At 39.9% G+C, this 20,531-nt stretch overlaps 3 protein-coding genes across 7 annotated transcripts; all 3 read right to left on the bottom strand.

The window, feature by feature from the left end:
* Window positions 1-663: 663 nt before the first annotated feature.
* On the bottom strand, window positions 664-7,727 carry LOC104436290 (serine/threonine protein phosphatase 2A 55 kDa regulatory subunit B beta isoform). 2 transcript variants are annotated; one of them, XM_010049021.3, is made up of 14 exons: window positions 7,135-7,727; window positions 5,671-5,774; window positions 5,460-5,558; window positions 5,216-5,335; window positions 4,420-4,626; window positions 4,147-4,238; window positions 3,690-3,808; window positions 3,413-3,536; window positions 3,081-3,204; window positions 2,476-2,544; window positions 2,299-2,390; window positions 2,117-2,194; window positions 1,842-1,906; window positions 664-1,475 (listed from the first exon to the last, which is right to left on the bottom strand). In XM_010049021.3, the coding sequence occupies exons 1-14, from the start codon at window positions 7,247-7,249 to the stop codon at window positions 1,339-1,341; spliced, it is 1,545 nt and encodes a 514-aa protein (XP_010047323.2). In that variant the 5' UTR covers window positions 7,250-7,727; the 3' UTR covers window positions 664-1,338. The 2 variants fall into 2 exon arrangements, with proteins under 2 accessions (XP_010047323.2, XP_010047322.2); XM_010049020.3 differs by having other exon boundaries at window positions 4,417-4,626; window positions 7,135-7,726.
* Window positions 7,728-10,647: 2,920 nt separating this feature from the next.
* Window positions 10,648-12,476, bottom strand: LOC104436291 (inorganic pyrophosphatase 2). 2 transcript variants are annotated; one of them, XM_010049023.3, is made up of 5 exons: window positions 12,354-12,476; window positions 12,101-12,252; window positions 11,722-11,843; window positions 11,313-11,514; window positions 10,648-11,187 (listed from the first exon to the last, which is right to left on the bottom strand). In XM_010049023.3, the coding sequence occupies exons 1-5, from the start codon at window positions 12,433-12,435 to the stop codon at window positions 10,792-10,794; spliced, it is 954 nt and encodes a 317-aa protein (XP_010047325.2). In that variant the 5' UTR covers window positions 12,436-12,476; the 3' UTR covers window positions 10,648-10,791. The 2 variants fall into 2 exon arrangements, with proteins under 2 accessions (XP_010047325.2, XP_039164320.1); XM_039308386.1 differs by lacking the exons at window positions 12,101-12,252; window positions 12,354-12,476 and adding an exon at window positions 11,919-12,033.
* Window positions 12,477-14,266: 1,790 nt separating this feature from the next.
* LOC104436293 (histone deacetylase 2) lies at window positions 14,267-19,421 on the bottom strand. Of its 3 annotated transcripts, none has more exons than XM_039310117.1 (13): window positions 19,086-19,421; window positions 18,945-19,000; window positions 17,823-17,940; window positions 17,147-17,209; window positions 16,827-16,895; window positions 16,591-16,757; window positions 16,406-16,470; window positions 16,283-16,329; window positions 16,140-16,184; window positions 15,989-16,039; window positions 15,375-15,461; window positions 15,072-15,249; window positions 14,267-14,884 (listed from the first exon to the last, which is right to left on the bottom strand). In XM_039310117.1, exons 1-12 carry the CDS (start codon window positions 19,212-19,214, stop codon window positions 15,106-15,108), a joined length of 1,041 nt encoding a protein of 346 aa, XP_039166051.1. In that variant the 5' UTR covers window positions 19,215-19,421; the 3' UTR covers window positions 14,267-14,884; window positions 15,072-15,105. The 3 variants fall into 3 exon arrangements, with proteins under 3 accessions (XP_039166051.1, XP_039166050.1, XP_010047327.2); XM_039310116.1 differs by having other exon boundaries at window positions 15,068-15,249; XM_010049025.3 differs by having other exon boundaries at window positions 15,162-15,249; window positions 19,086-19,416.
* Window positions 19,422-20,531: the final 1,110 nt, after the last annotated feature.

Raw genomic sequence — 20,531 nt, forward strand, 5'->3', positions numbered from 1 at the left:
AACTTATTATTTCAATTGATACAAACAATTATTATTAAGAAAATATTTTTCAAATTATTTATTTTTTTGCGAAATAAATAAACAACTAATTTCAGCACTACCAAAATTATGCATCCTTGTTATATTCAATACACTCACACCACATTATTAAACTAATTTTTTTTTGGTTAAGCTAATTTTCATCTTGAAAGAAATCCAAAATCACTAAAACCTTGGATTGAGAAATCTTCTGAATCTCAACCACACACGTGTGTCATTAAATGGTTATATGAGACATAAGCTATGGATTTTTTTTGTGACAAGACAATTAATTTAAATGTAACATAAACGCAACGGTTGGGATTTTTTTTATTGTATCGACCTGATAATCTTCAATTTGATTGTTTACAAAACATGGAATTACCAAGAAGCATAATAAGCAATGCGATTCACCACAGGTATGGCACGGGACTACTTCATGTACACCCTCTTCCATAGGAGTTCTAGTTTCCAATGGCAAGTTTATGCATTTCGATTTCGAAGGAACAAATCTTACTAATGCACCAACTTATCAATTCTGCATCTAAGTATCCGATCTGCTCGCGATGCTTGCGGTTGTGCATCGTCCTGGAACAGCAAGTTCTCGTCAAGGATAATAGTAAAACAAATTCAGCTAATCTATTCTGTATCCCAATCAGTCATCCATAACAGTAACATGAAACAAATTCAGCAAAATACAATAGGCAAAGCTAAACTCAGCTTCAAGGGACGCAAATACAGAGATAGTCTACTGTGCGGGTGCTGGACAAAAAGGACCTGCGTGGGGTTTTTCTACTTCAAAAAGCCCACATCGTCCCTTTTATTCAAGAGGGAAGATCACAAAAGGCAAGCTTCTTTTTAAATAAAGAAGGAATTGTTAGAGTGGGAGGAGAAAACTATAATTTAACATTACATAGCATTTGCCAAATCTTTGGACTTCTTCTAACTACAAATTATACAGAGTTTTTGCCCTGCGTATCGATTAGAACCGATGCACCAGAAAACAGCTTCCTCAGATGTGGGTGAGAAAGTAACACACCATTTCACTTCCATGTTTCGCTTCTCTGTTCTTGGTGTCGGGAGAAACATATCTCCGATCTGATGAATGCCACCAATTTGTCTCTTTTTTACCTTACAAAAGAATTATAATGGGAAAGCAAAACAGAAAGTCTGTTCCTTTGAGAAGTAACCGTCGGACCGTAGGACCGTATTGTTGGATCGCTGTTAGTTGTCGATGTCCGGAGGGAACTTACAGAACGATCGGCAAAGATCTGCTGTATCCTTCATGCTAAGGTTTCCTATCATCATCTCGTACCGCCACTACGCATAGTACATGTAGAGGCTGTTTGAAGCCGCAATTGCTAGCGAATTTTCGGTTGGATGCCACGCCAGGTGCAGCAGTTTCATTGTGAAATCATATGGGTTTCCATTGGCATCAACTCCAGAGTTTTCTGGTCCTTTTGAAGTCAAATGCAAGATATTAGCAGGAACTCAGTTTGTAAAAGAGACATAAACATACTAAGTAACGCCAACAAAGCAACCGCTAGCCAGCCAAGCACTTTCGAAAATGACCTTCATTAGTAGAGTTCACATAATTCATTTTCCAAAAGGAACAAACTTTCAACATGTTGCCATTGTGATGGTGAAAACTGATAAAATAGCGAACTTAACACTAGCTGGGACTTCAACTACCAAGTGACAAGGCAATATGTTACAACCTAGGCTATAGAATTTTTGCCATCAACTACAAATGGACATGCTCCAACAATCAGAACAAAATGGACAAATAAAACATAAGATTGATAGCACTAGCAAGACAATACCTCTTCTGACAACGCGAGTTAGACCAAGAGATCTAGAGGGCTTAGATGGCGCTGGGGCTTGTTTCCTGGGGGCATATGAAATTGGAGATTAAAAATGGCAATTCATATAGAGCATCTACATCTGGCTAAGAATATATATGGCATATCAGCATCCTCTATAATAATGAGATATTCCAGTTAACTCATGTGAAGGCAATTAATACACTTTAAGATTCCTCATTCAACTTTTATATCTTTAACCGCTTCTCAACATTCACTAGCTCTCTCTGACTTACTTCATTGGGTTTTTGGTAGCTTCCAGCATTGTTGCTTCACCACTGTCTTGAGAACAACCAAATACACGAAACACATTGCTGAAAAGACAGTAAACATGGTGTCAAGCAGCAATAATATACTATGGGCAACAAACTTCAGCTTCAAAATCATCATTATCATAAGTAGAATATGCAAAGTGAACCTGTATGAACCGGTCGCCACTCGGAGCCCATCTCCACTTAAACAGCACTCGAATTTGTCAAAGATGGAATCATTCTCGTACAAATCACATAGCTGACCAATGGGCAAAGAAAGAGAATAAGTTCCACCAACCTCTTATGTAAGAGCAAAAGAGGATGTTTTTAGGGAAATATATCACCTTTGGCCTCAAATGTTCATGCACCTGGAAAGTTGCAACTGGTCCAGAATCCATATTTATGTCCCAGAGCTGAGGAAGTAAAGGAAAAAAGTGACATTGAGAAGAACGGAAGGAAAAAAAAAAAAACGCACACTAGGAAGAAACCACATTTCAAAATGAAGACACTACCAGAGTGATTGTCCAAAATAAAAAATTTCAGTTCTTTTTCTAAATATGGTGAGAGAACATGACAAGGAATGGGAATGAACTTAGGGTAGCAACATTCTAAAATAATTGATATTTTCATTACTTCTGAGAAGATGGGAAAAGCATGATAGAATCCAAACACATATACCCTCAAGCTATACACCCTTCAATTCACAATAATCTATATCAAGATTATATTGGGAAAAGAGTAAAGTTCCACAATATGACTTTGATGCTTTGCACATGCAAAGTGGATGGTAGGAAGCTCTTGAATTGTGTAATGTTTATCCTTTATTTCTCAAAATGTACAGCACTCTAAAGCTAGAAAATGACATCAGAATTTTTTTTTTTGGTCAAAGACATCACAAATTTTTTTACTTGCCACAGGATGCCAAAAAGGTCATTGCAAGAGCATAAACCTTGAGAGTCATGTAATCACGGCTGAGTATGTGTCTTCCATCTTTAGCAAATTTAATATCTGATACTGAGGCAATTATTTCAGTGAAGAAGGACTTTGACCCAGATGCTTCCTGTACCTCGAATCTGTCCAAGAAGGCACAGAAAGATAGCTCGAATTAAGTTTAATTCGGAGTCAAGTCTGTCAAGGCCAACAGTCTTGATTCATTGTCACACCGAACACATTTCTTATAAAGATAAAGCATCATAAGTGACCTAGAATCTTCTTTAAGAATAGTTTTGACAATAAATTTTCCAAGAAATGGTCAATGTAAGAATATAACAGTTTGCTTACAATTTGCTATGCCTATCACATAAAGCTGACTGCCGCATATCAATAAGACGGATTGAGCCCCTTGAGCTACTATATGCCAACGTGTTACAGTGGGTTGGATGAAATTCTGCTGAAGTTATCACCTCTGCAAGAGTAGTTAAAAGAAGTAAATGAGAAGGTGAACATTCAGCCATCTTGTCTGATGTCTTAATCAACATGTGACCATGTGAACATCAGTGCAGTGTATATAGCAGTAAATGAGAAAAACAATACTCAGATCCAGACTGTTAAGTTTTACCAGTTAGATCCTCCATGTTTGCTGGCTTCACATCGACAATGTTAAAACTTTGATTGCTGATCTCCAAATTCCAGAGATTGATTCTCAGATCATCAGCTGATATGAAAGTTTCACCATCACTGCAAAACAAAAACAAAAAAAATGGAAATTTCATGAAGCCACACAGAAACTGCATTTCAAGGTTGGACAGCTGGGGCTTCACATTATTAACATAATTTTCTCTCCGTTGAAAGATGCCCCATAACCTATTAATTATTTAACATCACATTTCTGTTTAGGAAATGGGATCAATATAAAGGCAGTATTAGTGAAAACATCGATCAGTCAAGCAATCCCCTATTCTACAATATCCAATCTGAAGCAGGAAACAGAGCAAACAATATGCAAGCATATGAAAGAGAAATCTGGATTAAAGGGGAAAAAAGAATATCAATGCGATCACATGCAGTTAATGCACCTGTTGTTGGATATCGAGTTAATATGGTAGTCGTGGGCATGAGCATAGATTCTTCGACATCTAGCCATAAGGCTTGTCTCGTGACTGGTTACCTGGACATCACACAAACATCAGGTGTTACTACTGCAGATCTAAAATGAACTCACCAAACTACAGTAATTGCTAAAACTATCCAGCAAGTAAAATATACATTAAAACTTCACTGTCTCCAGGTTTTTTCTTAAACTCCAAAAAAGAAAGGTTACTGCAAGTAAATTAAACAAGTACAACTACCACGGGCAAATGTAGGGATGGAACTCCATCAGACGGGATTGAAAAGTCATTGCTTGAACACCCAAAGGACTTTTCGCCACATCGTCCATTAGCCATATGAGATTTGGGGGAGATCGACATGCTTGGAGAAACAACTGGACCATTTCCCATGGCTTTTGAAGGGTCTAAATTCATGCTGCACACTTTTTTCACCTTTTTCTCTTGGACCTGTAATTTTTTAGAAAATAACAACAATATCAATATCCTTTGTCCTGAAAGTTGTGGCACTGTCAAGCTTTTAAAGAAGATTATGCTTATGAAAAGAAGAACATCTGAGTTGGCAAGCATTGAGGGCCTATTTTCCACAAATTCAGACAACCAGAAACAAACAGGATGGAATGGGCTTTGGAGATTCACGTTAGATCTAGTTCAGCTTTTCATCATAGAATTACATTCATATTCTTTAGATTGGTCACTTAAATTGCTTATTTTAGACTTGAGATGATTTCGTCTGAGGAAAATTTAATAAATTACTTAATAAAAAATCCAGAAAGAAGTCCTTTAACGATGTTATAGGACAATTTACGGCACATGTTAAACATGAGCATACAAGAAAAGAACTATACCACTTAAAGTAATAGATGCATAATTATGAGGAATGGCAGAGAAAACAATACATGGCTGCACATGACGAAGCCCAACACAATCATACCTCTGCCTTATCACAATAATTTTTCTGAAGAATCTGTCATGTCCTAATAAGGCCACGAACATGCATGCATAACACACATCCATACAGGCATAACGATCAAAATACCTTCCAATATTTAATTGTCTTGTCATTTGTAGAGAGAAGAAACAAGGCGCCATTTGCCGTCTGGCACCATCTAATCTTGTTAATTTTCTCCTCAATTTCCAAGCTTTTGAGGTAATCAAACTGCAACAGCACATGTAATCATGTCAGGTTCATTTAAGTCCACAATCATGAATGCTGAACTGCAAAATTATCCAGAAAGAAGGAAAAGAAAGTGTCAATTTGCATAACAGCCATGGACAATTACCTCAGGTTCATGGCTTTGAAACTCTGTTTTATAGCGGAACTCGGGATGCTTACTCAGTTGATAATCAGTCCTTTCAAGATCTCTTCTGTGCCCTCCATGCTACGTGTTATACATTTTTGTTATGATACTAGAGATTCTACAAGCAAATAGAACAGGAAATAACTTGCACATGAGGAAATTTAGCTAATGCAAAGGGTAAACAGTCACTCACATCCCTATTGTCAGTTCTTTCAAATAAAACAACTCGACCCCCACGATCTCCAGTAGCAAGGTAGTCCCCAGTTCTATCGAACTCAATAGCAGAAATTATGTCAACTGCACAAAGAAAGAAAAAGAGAAACTTAGAATTCATTCGCATTTAGTAATGTCCTGAGTACATATACTTCCATTGCAAGAAAAATAGAAGCCAATGACAACTCATTCAGTAGCATAATGCTTCTCACATAAGTAGAAATCAAGCAAGGCTTTTGATGAGCAGTGTTTGAGTACTTCCATATTCTCTAAAAGTTAGCTCCATTTCAAGCAAATGATAAATTAGCACTATGCCCTGAGAAGAAAATCATGTGGCATTTCATAGTTTCATCCATCCATCAAAGATCACCGACTCCACCAGGCTAGCAACGCAACCTTCAAATAAGTTACTACTTTGTAACTTCATTCATCAACATGGCTGGTAATCAAATCGAACTTCATTCATCAACATGGCTGGTAATCAAATCGACAATCAGTTGTTTGGGCACATGACAGGCTTTTAGATCAAATCGACAATCAGACATGTAGTGATAATCACCGTCCTAGTGAGATATATGTCCATTTTCCCTCTTCGATAGTTTCCAGGTGCGACAAAGACACCTTGTTCAACCTGTAGCGGCAAGTCTTATCAATGCTAATAGGCAGATTATGCAGATGGAGACATAGTACTTCTGCATACACCATCGTCAATGACATAGCTGGCCATGCGTGCCTCAACCTAGGATGGAAGCAATAACTCTGAAAGTAACCAAGTCTCATTTGCAGCTAACCATGCCAACACTCTTAGTGTGGAGATTTTCCTGGTAGTGAATTCTAATCATCTAGAATCATAAACTTTGCAAACTTCTCTAGGCAAAACCAAGTGTCGCTTTAATCATCAACCAACAACTTGCCCCATCATCAACCAACAACTTGCCCATCAATGAATTGTTCATGCACTAGAAACAGAAACTATAACAGTCAACTCGGGTCTTATTTGATTGAAGCCTACATTCCTAAGCTGCCAATATGTTATAAATGAGGTTCAGCACAAGTGTAAGAGGAACTTCGAACTATTAGTCGCTGTCAATACACGAAGTCAAGAACTCGACCCAAGCAACCTAAATCGATATTCACACTAACCAATCAAGCGCAAAACCAAAATCTAACCAAATCCCCCCTGCATTCATCTTTCCAAAATTAACAACTACCGTACTGCGCACACTCCAACAAATGAGACTGAGACCAACTTCCCAAACCCAGCCAGAAGCCGACACAGCTCGATATTCTACCCACACTCATACAATCGCAGGCAATGGCAAAATACCCAACATCCCAATTGGCACCGATAATCACACGGAACCGATTGCAAGTCCAAAATCCCTATCGACGTAAAAATCGAAAAGCGGGCAGGAAAAAATACAGAAAAAGAAAAAGCTTTCACCTTCCTGAACCTCCTCGCCGGCTGTGCGCTCCCCGAAGACCTGCGCGAATTTCCAGTCGAGGGCATGCGGCGACTCCGCCGACGGAGCGACCTCATCCTCGCCACCCCCGTTCATCTATCTCCGCCGAGCAGAAAACCCGAACTCCGAACCCGAACCCCACTCAATTCACAATCCAATCGGAGCAACGGACAAAAGGGGGGAAAAGGCCAACCACCAAGGTCGCGACGCCGGCGAGCGTGGGAATGAATGCGCGGGGCGAATCGATCCGGGAACTATCCGAGCTTTTCCGCATCAATCGCGCGGGGATTCCTCGTCCATTGCTCGATCGCAACGGCGGAGTAGGAGGCGGAGCTGCTGCTGCTGCTGCTGCTACGGCGGCGGCGCGGATGCGGATGCCGACGGCGGATGGCGGACGGCGGACGGCGGCGGCGGCGCGCGGTGGCGATTTCACTCCCGCCGCTCACTCTCTAGCGATGCGGTGGTGGGGAGGAGGAGGAGGAGGAGAATAGGCATGTCAATCAGATCTCTCCTTCGGTGCTGAGGGGGAGGGGAAATCAACGAGCACAGGGAAAAAAAAAAAAAAATTCCGCTCTCTTCTTTCTCTCTCCTCTTTCTCTCTCTTCTTTGCCTCTCTCTCTCTCTCTCTCTCTGAGTTTCTCTCTCTATCTTTTTTGCATTTTTCTCCCTTTTTTTTTTTCCTTGTCTATTTTCTTGCTTTTATCTTATTGCTTTCTGTACGTTCCTTCCGAGGTGAGAGATTAGTACAGTCGAAATTTTATCGCAAGGTGGTTTTTTTTTTCTCCAACCATCCGTAATGGAATTTTGGGTATCACATGGATCGAGAAAAAAAAATTAGATTTTTCGTATGTTCTGTTAAATGAGTACGATCTTTATAGGTGGTATCCATGAAAAAATTCTCCTTTCTACCCCAGATCGGAACATCCTTGATTATTTATCAAATACCAATGATTTTAAATATATCATATTACCTCACGAGATGTTACTTTCGTTCACTTACACAGTAATTTTCGACATTTTATATATCAAGAAAAAAATTAGAAATTCCGTTTATTTCTCAAAAATAGTCATAATTTGTTGTTAGGTATGCATGGAAATTCATTTTCCTTAATTTCCCTATGCAGAGTGGGGGGAATCAAAGGCTTCTGCAGTATTATATCCAATAAAGTTCCAATTTTTCCTTCAATTCCATCTCCCATATTTACTTAATTGATAATTGGGGGAAAAGGGAGAGGGCCCTGTCAAGTGGGAGAGGAAAATGGGAGCAAGAGAGATGATGGGCAAAGGCCCCTGATTGTCTTTTTCCCCTTCTTAAGCTTTCTTTTTCTTTTTAGATGAAAAGTAGAGAGAGGGGGGGATGTGATGTTAATTTTAGTGATAATGACAGGAAACATTATTCAATCGAAATCCCCAGAATTAAAATAATAGCTGAGGCGTAGATATCAAGGATGCTGTCTAAAGAGCAGTTAAAAAGTAAACATGGGGGAGGGGTTTTTGCATCAAAACCAGAGCAGTTGGATTGTCCTGGCATGGGGCATCAATCTGAGTTTGAAGATTTGCAGATGTCCCCCATCATCTTTTTTTCCCCTTTATTTTCCTGCCTCCCATCTCTCTCCCTTTCTCTCTCTCTCCTCTTCTCCAATTAATATGAGGAAAAATCTTGAATTGATATCGATGTGTCATATCTATTTCGAACGAATTTTTATGTCAAACGAGAAAAAAATCTCAAATCAATACCTGTGATATATTTATCCTAAAACTAATTTCATGTCTAAAAAAAAAATCAAATTGGTCTTTCTCTCCTTCTTCTTACCAAATTAATATTATAAAGAATCTCAAACCGACATTATTATGCCACATTTACTTGGAATAGATTTTCTTGTCACAAAAAAAAAAAAAAATCTAAACCAATACATGCACGATGCATTTGCCTCAAATTAATTTTCGTGTTGTAAAAAAAATTAAAATCGGTATAGTTGTGATAAATTTGGAGTACATCCTTGGTTCATCATCTCTAAGTGATAATGAATATGTTCTTGATTGTGATAATGAGAAGCTTTTTCATGCTATTGGGAATGAGAAGCCAATTAGGGATTTTTGGTGACATGAAAATTAAATTTTGACACCCGTGGACAACGTAGTTGGTTAAGATCTCTCCTCCAACGAAAGAGATGTTGTTTTGAAATAAGATATAATCATTGTTGGGCCTCCACCGCAAAAGCTCGTGAGACTTCAAATTGGCTTAAGCCGACGCCGACAAGAGCAGGCTCTAGTGAGTCAAAAAAAAAAAAAAAAAAAAAGATTTTGGAATAAATATATCCTGGGAAACCAATCTGATTTTTTTTTTTTTTGACTTGTATATGACTCCAAGTTAATGTAGTATGAATACCTATTCAAGATTTTTTGCGAAATTAACGCTTTTTTTCCCAATTCCGGGAAAAATAAGAACACCAAAAGTGGAAAGCCGCCGTTTAATTCTGCAGATTAGCTCTGTGTCTTCTGGAGCGAGATTTCTTTTAGACGCCACACGAAATGGGTTCGAATCTGCCTTTCTCTTTTTGGTTCTTCTTGAAGGGAAAAATTCGCGCTATAGATTTTAGTAGTGTCCAAGCTATATAAGTCATGCTATATTATAGATGGGCCTTTGGACTATAGATTAGGAGGGGAGAAAAATGCGTGTAAAAGTTGCTTTCAGCGTTGACATTTTTAGCAAATGGACTGCCCCAATATCGAAGAAGCCCCCCTTCAATTGTGTCCCGGTCCGCACTAATTCCGGGCCCTTTTGGTCTATGTTTTGTGACGTCATAAACAGGACACATTTTGATTTATTTAAGAGCCCATTCGTTTAGCAAAAATTGGTCATTTCCAAAAATATTTTTCCAGAAGTCATTTTTTCAAAAAAACGATAATATTTTCTAGTGTTCGACTAAAACCTAAAAATGTTTCGGAAGATATTTTTTTGTTTCGGAAGATATTTTTTTGGTGTTCAATAAGGAAAATATTTTCCGCGCACCATATTGGTGAGCACAAGCGTCAAGCTCAAGGCTCGCCAGATTGACGAATGTGAGCTTGAGATCAACGAGCTTAAAGTTCACCTGGTGACGGTTGATGACAAGTCAAAAAAAGAAAAATATGGGAAATAAAAAAAGTAAAAAAATTAAAAAGAAAATTAAAAATAATTCAAATAGAAAAAGAAAAAAAAAGAAGAAAGGAAAGGAGGAACTAAGGATTTGTAGAGCTATGAGATAAGAGAGATCAAGTGAAGAAAATGTTTTCCACTTTTCAAAAGTAGAAAACATTTTCCCCCAATTTAGAAAAAAAAAATTATTTCATGAAAAACATTTTGCCCAATGAATTTATTTTTCATTAAACGAATGTAGGAAAATCCAAAAAACATTTTTTCGGAAATTATTTTCCGCGAAACGAACAAAACATAAGTCAATATTTGAAAAATATATCAATTTTCCTGACTTGGGTAATTCGATTTATCTGGATTAGTCCCAAATTAAATGACACAAGCCATCGACTTTGGCTAGCTGATTATTGCTATGAACGAAACTCAAACGTGCATTAGGACTTTACATCGTGTTTGCCATTAGGCAACACTTATTATCTTATACTCTAGGCAATCTTTTCAATCAACCGACGGAAGAGCAGCAAGGCTCGAGGTCCCGACGCGCCGCCGGAGATTCGGGGGCCGCGTCGAGGAGGCTCGTCTGGAACTTGCAGGCGGCAGGGACCACGCGAGCGGCCTTCACGTTGCTGCCATTCCCCGTGTGGCCCAATGTGTCGACCGAGCTCAGCAGGACGGTCTCGAGCTCGGCCGCGTCGGTCCATTCCAGGACCCTCGCCTTTATAAGGGTCGGGCTGCGGCAGATCAGATCCCACACGGGGAAGTCCTTCCTGGGGAGCAGGACGTCTTCTTCCTCGAGCTTCATGCCCGCGCAGAAGTCGGCGGCCCCATCTCCGACGTAGACGAAACGTCTTTTTCCCTTGGCGAAGGCCGGCGATCTGATCTTGTCCATCACTATGCCCTATCAAGAGAGCAAGAAGAGATGCATCAGAACATGTTACAGGCCAAGAACAGGAGCTTGAGACAAACTTCATCACCATCATCACCAAGAAAATCAATGAATCCCCAAGAGAAATTGGAGCTTGCCTTGCACATGTTTGGGGGGCAGATCTTGCAGCCATGAAGCAGACGGGAGAAATCATGGTAAGGCGAGATGTTGAGCCTGCCTTCTGCATCGACTGAGCCGGGGTTCGTGTTGATCTGGGAGAAACACTCCATGAGTCCGTGATGTCGCAGGATCGTCTCGATGAAGAACACATTCGAGTCGCTCAGGATCCTCAGATCGCACCTGGGTTCATCAGTTAGCATTTCAACAAATAGACCGACCGGTCGATATCGGAGTGACGGAGTTGCAGAGAACATGTTTAGACATAGCAGTTCTACCCTGCATATAACTATAACCAGTTCCACATCCATCTGGTCATCTTCCAATCCAATTTACTTTTCGAAAATATCCATACAAATTGATCACTATGGAAAAGACAGAAGGAAGTACCCAGAAGCGTTGGCCGATTTAATCGCGGAGACGATCTTTGGATGCAGCGGAGCTTCTTTCAGACAATCAGCAATCTCCTCCATGGTTTTCCCTCTAGAATGAAGCTCCATCATCATCCGATCCTGCCACCGAGGACGAAAAAAAACGCTATAAGGGAAGTCACAAGCACCATCGCCAGAACAAGAAAATTACTGAACTTGCAAGCCAATGACGATCGCCATCCAAAGCGACAACCAACCCAGGCGGGCCGGCGGCGCCTCCGTGGCCGTCAGTTCGCACCGCAATTTCGAGAGAATTTTATATGTACATACACAGCATAACAAGTCCCATCTAATATGCCTTCATGTGGCGTCCTGAACAGCACGTAATGGCAACTAACCATGAGAGAGTTGTACGGCAAGGTGGGTCGGAGCCGGTCGAACGCCTCGCTCAGGCCTAGCTTGTCGACCACCCAGTCGTCGCTATCGCAGTCGAGGATCGTCTTGTCGAAGTCGAAAACCAGCACGATCTCCGCCATCCTTTCGCCGAGCCCTTCAAGGTGAGGAATACCAGTTAGACAGAGCTCCCTCCGGCGACTCGGTACATACATATATAATCGAATCCTGGGGATCGTCAAGCGATCCTTCTTTTACTATGCGGTAGTGAAAGATGAGGCGAGCAAGCACTGGACATGGAGGTGCGTGAGTTGGCTAGTGGGAAGTGCGCATTGTCCATGGAAAAAGGCTTTCTTCTTCAGTTCCCTACCAGGCGGGAGTTACGTGAATGTTGTGCTTTTAGGCTTCTCTCCCGCGAAACTCAACTTTTCTTTATGAAAAAAGGCAAAAGTGGTGGCCGAGACAAGTCGTTGAACAATAAAATAAATGGTGGTCCGACGTGAGATTTCACTATAAATCGAGTAATAAAATAAAGTTTGCAACCACATTCGAATCGCTCAAGCACTCGACTCAAGCATTCTCAAATTCAAAATCAATGAATTTTCAATAAATCCACAAATTTACAAAACTTACCGGTGACTCTTTGAAGGCGTAATTCACGAAGAAATTGTTGTTGGATGCTCTTCATAAAGGAAACCCACATTTTATATATAAAAGATTCGGATCCAAAACCTACTCAAATTAGGAAAAACTTCAGAAACTAGGTGTCTTAGATCAAGTCTTACTTGCCTGCTCAAATTCGAGATATATCTTCAACCAATTTAATTTTTTTTTGAAAGAGATAATAATGCTTAAGCTTTCTCTTTTATCGGATTGTGACCCCGACTTTCGTCTGCACCGAGTGCGTATTATAGTATAGTTCCCGCACGACATGAACTCGAAGAATGATAAACGTGACCCTTTTGGGTTGTCCATGTCCTGTCCGCTAGTTCTAGCTAATAATCATTCAAAGTCCGCTTCATCGTCCATTATGTTCAAAAAACACCCCAGAATGTCTACATACGAAGTTTCAACGGCCCTTGCAGCCGCACATTCTTGGGGATAATTTTAAAAGTCTCAAATTTATTACACTTTGTGTCAACTTAATCATAAGCTTTTTTTTTTTATTTGGCTAATTTAATCATAAATCTTTTGATAATTTATCAATATAATCCATCTAGTCAATTTTGATCGAAAATAATTGATGTAGATGTTGATTATCATATGCAACACGGCCGATGTTACCGTAAATAATTTTTAATTTTTTTTTTCTCTTTTCATTTGTCTTTTTTTTTTTTCCACTTTGGCTAACAAGTGTTGCTAGAGCTCACCAACCATCACGGACCACTAGGCGAGGGCCAAGACCCTCACTCGATGGCGGTGAGTTTTGTCGATCTTCACTCATAGTAAAATAAAAAAAAAGAAAAAGAAGGAAAAAGAAATAAATGAGCAAGAAAAGAAATAAATAAATAAATCGAAAAAGTTAAATATTTAAAAAGAATTGTCACATTAGTAATCGGCGGTACCATATAAAATAACTAATGTCCATCTCGCATCGACGATTTCTAACTAAAATTGACCAAACGGACGATATTATCTAAATATTTAGGACTAAATTGATTAAATTAAAAAATTTATAACTGAATAGGCACAAATACAATAGATTTCAAATTTTTTTGGTAATTTTTCCCACAATTTCTTTCCACCGGTAAATTTAAAGTTCTCATATTGGACTTTCTAAAAAGATACACAGTTGGGCGCCACCCCAAATTCGCATCGCACCCGAGGCTCTCCGTTTTTTTAATTCTAGAGGTGTTAACATGTATATCATATCGCTTTTTCACAGGATTTCAGCGGGGTTTAAACTCGTGATTTTAAGTTCTTTAAGTGGACTCTCCACCGAACTGCCAGCGTAATCAACAAGGTGAAGGAGTAAAACAAAAGAAAAATAGTCGAATATGAACTCTTAAGTAGCGAAAATTTGGCGAAATGTCTAGTGACACGAATACTCACCAAGAATAGTTCTTTTGATTATATCTAGTATCTACAGTGAAGAAGAGATACCGCCTTTATTTTCATTCTCGTGTCTTGCAGCAACTATTCTGGCATTTCACATTTTGATTCTCTGCTCGAAACCAACTACAATATTAAGCTTTATACATAAACATCAGGAATTTACAAAACATGTATAGTTCGTATACATATATATGTATCTTTACTCAAAATGTTCCGAGTAAGCACTTCTTTTTGTCGCTGCAAACCACATAATCATGAATCCAGCCATGTTCTTAATGGCAAGTCAACAGCGACATCTTAACTCAATTCCAGAATTCCAGGCACAACAAACACTGGATACCCGATATCAGAGATACAGAACCAGTAAATGTACGTTTAATTTAGAGATTCCGGTGAAGGGGTTATTCTTCTACATACACATATACATAGTTACAAAGTCGTCAACATGGATCGAGCTCACTTTTCATGCAGCAGACTTGAAAGTAGCAATGGCTTCCTTAGAATAAGCACCGGTAGTGAAAGAAACAGGACCTGGTATTCGTATGCCTCTCTTGTGTCGGGGGCCGACTAAACTTAGCTTACCTTCTTCTCAAGTAACTTCTGAGTGGCAGCAACTGAACTTGCATCTCAAGATCATGCTCTTGCTGAGGGAGTCTCCATATCTATTAAGCATTTCTTTGACAGATTAACTATGGAATCTGCAACAACTCTAGCGCTGGACTTCATATAGCCACCTGAAACAGAAAAACAGAAATTGACTTAAATTGATTTGCACTAGTCAAAGCTCCAGAAGGAATTCCACAAGTTTAACCACTCCTCGAGTCATCAAGATCATCCCCTGTCCAAGACAAAAACTGGCCTAGGTTGGGCTTACGGAGATATTATGTATATGATAGAAATAGTTTAAGATGCACGACCCACTATTACAAGCATCTTTCTCAAAATTCTCCACCAGCTACCAGATGGTGGCACTCGGAAAAGTCGATGCAGAAGCATAGAGGGGGAGCACACCTGATGTAACCATCACAATGGGAATGCTTCTCTCACGAGCAAACTGAAAAACTTTCTCATCTCTGCTGGTTATTCCGTCTGGAGTGATCTGGACAGCCCATCAAGCATGAATAGATAGGTTAAGAAAGTGACATCAGATCCAACACCAAGACCAGAAAGAGAAAATCGCTAAGTTCAAGAATTTTATATGAAAAACAAATGCAAGATAAATACCTTTAACCTGCCCAATGGATCACCTTCAAGAATATCGGTTCCAGCATTGTAAACCACCAGTTCAGGATCAAATGCACGTGCAGCAACCTAAAATGATGTGATACACATCAGAATCATATTGAATGAAGTTACCATCATGTAGACTTTCAGTTTTAATTGTGAAGATGGCAACCTGAAATATTTCCTCAGATGATAAGCTCTTTATAAAAGAAAGTAAATGTGAAACGAACAAGAATTAGGTCTTTGGTACTAATAGCGTTGCTCTAGGCAATTTACAGAATCATTAACTAAAGCTGCAGTACATTCAAAGCAACTTGTGCAGGAGGACTTTGACATAATGTAGTCAAATCAAAATCAGGGAGATGATGTTAATTAACTAGACAAGAAAGAAAACGGAATAATGAACAAACAAGCTTGACCTTGTTTCATTTAAGTTCAAGATAAGGCACTGAGATTGACATTTAAATAAAAACAGAAATTTGTACTTTCAAATAGAGAGTTCGCAATTACTGAGTTAAGTGCAAGTAAGTGGGTAGCATGACCAAAAGAAAATCTTGCAAAAGTCAATGAAGGAATGAGAAGAAAGCGTAAGGTAAACGTACAAATACACTTACCTCAAGCGCTTCATCTAATTTCTTTAAGTATGCAGTTGTAGAGGTCCCAGACTGTATAAATTTATCCCACAGGGAAGGAAAACTATCACAACCACAAAAATAATTAAGTAGTAGGAACTAAAACTGAAGATGAACTTGCACTTCCCCTCACCATCACTTCGACTTTCTGATCAATGTATTTCCTGGCCTCATAATCCTGGTCACGTGGAGGGGAAAATCAATGAATGTGATATATATGTATGTATCACATCTAAACCTAAGAAAATGATTTCAAGCTGATAGCTTTGGACTTACAAATGGATAAATCTGAGGATTAAACATATCCAGTATATAAACTCGTCCTGTTTGTAGAAAAACAATGAAGGTACTCTGACAAAGTTGAATAAAACAAGAACTGCAACGAAAATATAAGCATACTATCATGAGAAAAATCTATTTCATGTCCATTTCCTTGATGCGCGTCGAGATCAATTATCATCACCCTGCACACAATGCCAATACTGAGATCAAAAACCACTCTGGAACTTGGGAGACATGTAACCAAGACTAAAGACGCTTGTGGAAGATAGTCTGTCATCCATCTCAAATGCATCCACATGTACCTTGATATATTTAGGCGAGCAAACGCAAAGTGTATGCAAAGAGATATGTCAGCATAAGCGCAAAATCCACCTCCTTGATCCGCAGAACAATGGTGGAACCCTCCTCCCACATTGATGGCCCATCCTCGCTCCTTCGCGAGCTTTGCTGCCAAAATAGTTCCCCCCACCTGGAAAGAAACCAGACAATGAAGAAAATAGGAGAATAGACCCAAAATTAAGATTAATCACAGACAAACCTGCTTGAGGAATGGTCGAAGAACTTTCTGATCAACAAGGCAATTGGGCAATAATGCAACAGGAGGTACCTGGCAAACACGATGCTCCAAATTCACAAAGTATTGACAAGTAGTAGAAGCACATGAATGTCCTACAAAGCTCATATGCTTTCACTTATGTGTTCCAGTTATTTCTCTAACTATATGTGAATCCTCTCAATATAATGTCCTTCAGATCATGTTGGAATGTGGAGAAGCCATCATGAGCAAAAGTAGATGACACCTCAAAAGTCAAAATGAATAGAAGCAGTTAGTGCACATACGGAAGACATTCAACTTACCTCAACTATCATGGCAACTCTAGCACTGCTCTTCAAACTATTCAAGTATGACTCAGAATGAACCTGCATTAGTATATTGAGCTTTCATCAGTCCATTTATTTGATAAAGGGATAAGTCAACCTCAACACACAATTCAAACTTTGATGAAGCTACATCATATCTGCGTACCATATCAGAGCAGAATGAAATAGTTTTTTTTTTTTTTTTTTGGAGGGGGGGTGTTGGGTTTGTGTGTGTGTGGCAGAGAACTAATAAATATTGACAGTGGCATCTTCCCATCAGGCTTGATAAGAAAGTTCATCTCTGTGGCACCTCAACATTGTAATCAAGGATGATGTTAAGAATTGGATACTCGATGATGTAGATTTAACAAGCAAATTGAAGACAACCTCTTTCGAACTTGTTCTCTGCTCAAGCCTCCCATGCCATATGGCCTTCTAAAGAACTAGCAAACACATTGCCTTCTAACTAACGTCTATAGACATAACTCGTCAGGCTTAAACTGGGCTGGTCTTAAGATGCACTAATAACTGCATTTATCAGAGAAAATATTTTCCACTGATTACACTGTAAAAGTAATAGCAAAAGTAGGCCAGAACACAATGAGTAAATGACCATAAAAATAAACGGAGAGGAGAATTACAAGGTTGCTTAATTATGTAATACAGAGCATACCACAAGGAGATCCTCCTTTGAAGCTTCCAAAGGCTCGACGATGCGGCTTTTTACTAAAGCACCTTCTGAAATAAGGAACTGGCATATCCTTCCCCATTTGGAAGAGTCAAATGGGTGCCTACAAGGATTACAGATAAACCTTTGTAGCGGGTAATCATGAAGAGCTTCTTCTGACTCTTGTTTAGAGATGCATGCGATAATGGGACAAGATCAAATCCTCATTGGTGGGATGCTAAGTTAGATCAATCCCCCAGCTTCATGTACAAAATCATTCCAACATTCCGATATTCGTGTAAGATGTAAAGCAAATTCATCATCTTTTTCCTTGGCACGGCATCTAGAAAAAGGTCTAATCTTATTGCTAATGGTTTAAAGAGAACCTTTTGGAGAGATTTACATGTTTACCGAGGGGGTAAGGATGGGAACAGCAAACTGTGGGAGTCAAAATCGACAAGATGATGATGAAGCCAACAAGTCAAAATGCAATCCCCGCTTTCATAGTTGATTTTTTTTTTTAATATCAAGTCGATAGAAGTGACATGTGAAGGAAAGACTTTCTTAAATCCTCTAACAGTGCATGATCTTGTGCCGAGCATGCAATAGTTCTATATCATGAAAAAGTAAGGCCCCAGAATACTTAACCACCTGACAAAACTCGTAGTTCTTGATGTTCACATCAGAAGGTGAAGGAGGAACACATATCAAAGCTCCCAACTCTCTCAAAAGGATAAATCTACCGAGAAATTTACCAGCACGGGTAGAAACAAAGCATCCCTATGCGAGATTGTGCAGCCAACCTTCTTCCCATTGGTGACTCGAACTTGGTTTTTCATGGTACAACAGGACGCCTCAAACCAAACCGAAAATCTTTCTTACTTTCTACGCGCTTTTCTAAGTGAAATTTCCAGCTTCAAAGACCTCTCTATTACGAATTCGAAGATCACGGACAGCGGAAAGACGCTCGGAGAGAGCTCATACGCAAACTAATCCATATCAAAATACCGGCGAAACAGATTAAACCGTCGCTACGCACGAAGCTCGATTTCCCTCGTCATCGACGAGTCTCGTCCTGGAAGCAGCACGAACTAAATGAAGCATGAACATCCGATTCCAATCACTTACAGCTTCTCGATCCCGAGGAAAGCGATGTCGTAGGAAGGGGAGTAAACCAGCGGCACCTGCGCGATTCCGAGGACTCGCTCAGCCTTCGGTCGGGAGCAACGGCGAGCACGCGCGACGCGCGAGAGGATTAGGCGATTTTACCTTGGATGGAGGGACGTCGGAGTAGAGCTTGCTGGAGAGGATCCGCCGCGCCCGGGCACCGTCGGCGCCTGTCGCCGGCGGCGAGGAGGAGGAGGAGGCCTTGGGATTCGCCGGCGGCAGCGTCGACATCTCTGCGCGCGCGCGCGCGCGAGCGAGGGAGATGAAGGAGAGTGCCTGACCGGTGAAAGAATCGAAGGGAAGGCGAGTCGACCGATCGAACGGAATCTGAGTCGGCGCGGGAATTTCACCGAGTCGGGGCCGAGTCCACCCGGAAGCTGGAAGAGCTCGCTTGGTTGGGAAGCAGAAGGACCACGAAGAAAGCGGCGCGAACGATGTTACACGTGGCAGTACGACGATGCCGTTGGTTTTATCGCTAAGATAAAAGGAAAATTACTCCAAACTAGTAATTTACGAATCAAAGTTTTATTCGCCGTTCGTTTTATCGCTAAAATAAAAGGAAAATTCCTCCGAACTAATAATTTACGAATCGAAGTTTTATTTTATTCATAGTTCATCGCGGAAAGAGAATAAAGTTCACGTTATCCCAAAGTTTTATTTTATTCATAGTTCATCATGGAAATAGAATAAAGTTCACGTTATCCTCTCTTCCCCCTACAGTCCCAAGTGGTTTGCCACCTAGAGGGCTGATGCAATAGTCCACTAGTGAGAAGTTTATTTAGATTGCGTTCTTTATTTTAATATATCGATACTCATATCCCATACACTCCTTATTGATAGGTGTGCATTTTTCTTCCCCACTAAACAAGGAATACAAGAGGGCAAGTGGGGTCTCTCAACCCAAGGCGAATCTTCCATCATTTTCTCACCTAGGCTTTTTAAAAACCCACTCAAATACAATTGTCTTACGAGTGTTAACCCCACCACTATATTTTTCTAGACGTGAGAGCTACGTCTATCCCCTCAATTCTATGCTAGACGACACCCTAAATAGGGTCATCGCCTATCAACTACGCATCCCACCATTAGAATGCAACTGCATCCCTTAGGAACAAAAGCACGAGGAGTCACCTTCTCCGGGAGGGTTCTCCCCTTTGTTTTCCTATAGGTCTTTTAAGGACCTGCCAAGGTTCGATCTTACGAATATTAACCCTACTATTATATTTATCAAGCATAGAAGCTACCTATATCCCTTGAATTTTACACTAGGGGACCCAAATAAGGGCTCGTGCCTATTAGCTGACTACATCCCACCATAGGATGCAATCCCATCCCTTAGGAACGGAAGCATAAGGGGTCGCCCTCCCCAGGAGGGTTTTGCCCTTTGTTCTATTGTAGGCCCTTTAAGGACTTGTTTAGGTTCAGAAAGTGAGAAGTTAAAAAATTTAATTTATGGAATATAAAATTACATAAATTGAAAAACTAATAATTTGTCAATGGAAGTTTTATTTTAAAGGAAAATTATCCAAACTAATAAAAAATGAAGTT

This window comes from Eucalyptus grandis, chromosome 3 (genome assembly GCF_016545825.1).
Source record: "Eucalyptus grandis isolate ANBG69807.140 chromosome 3, ASM1654582v1, whole genome shotgun sequence".
Classification (NCBI taxonomy): Eukaryota; Viridiplantae; Streptophyta; class Magnoliopsida; order Myrtales; family Myrtaceae; genus Eucalyptus; species Eucalyptus grandis.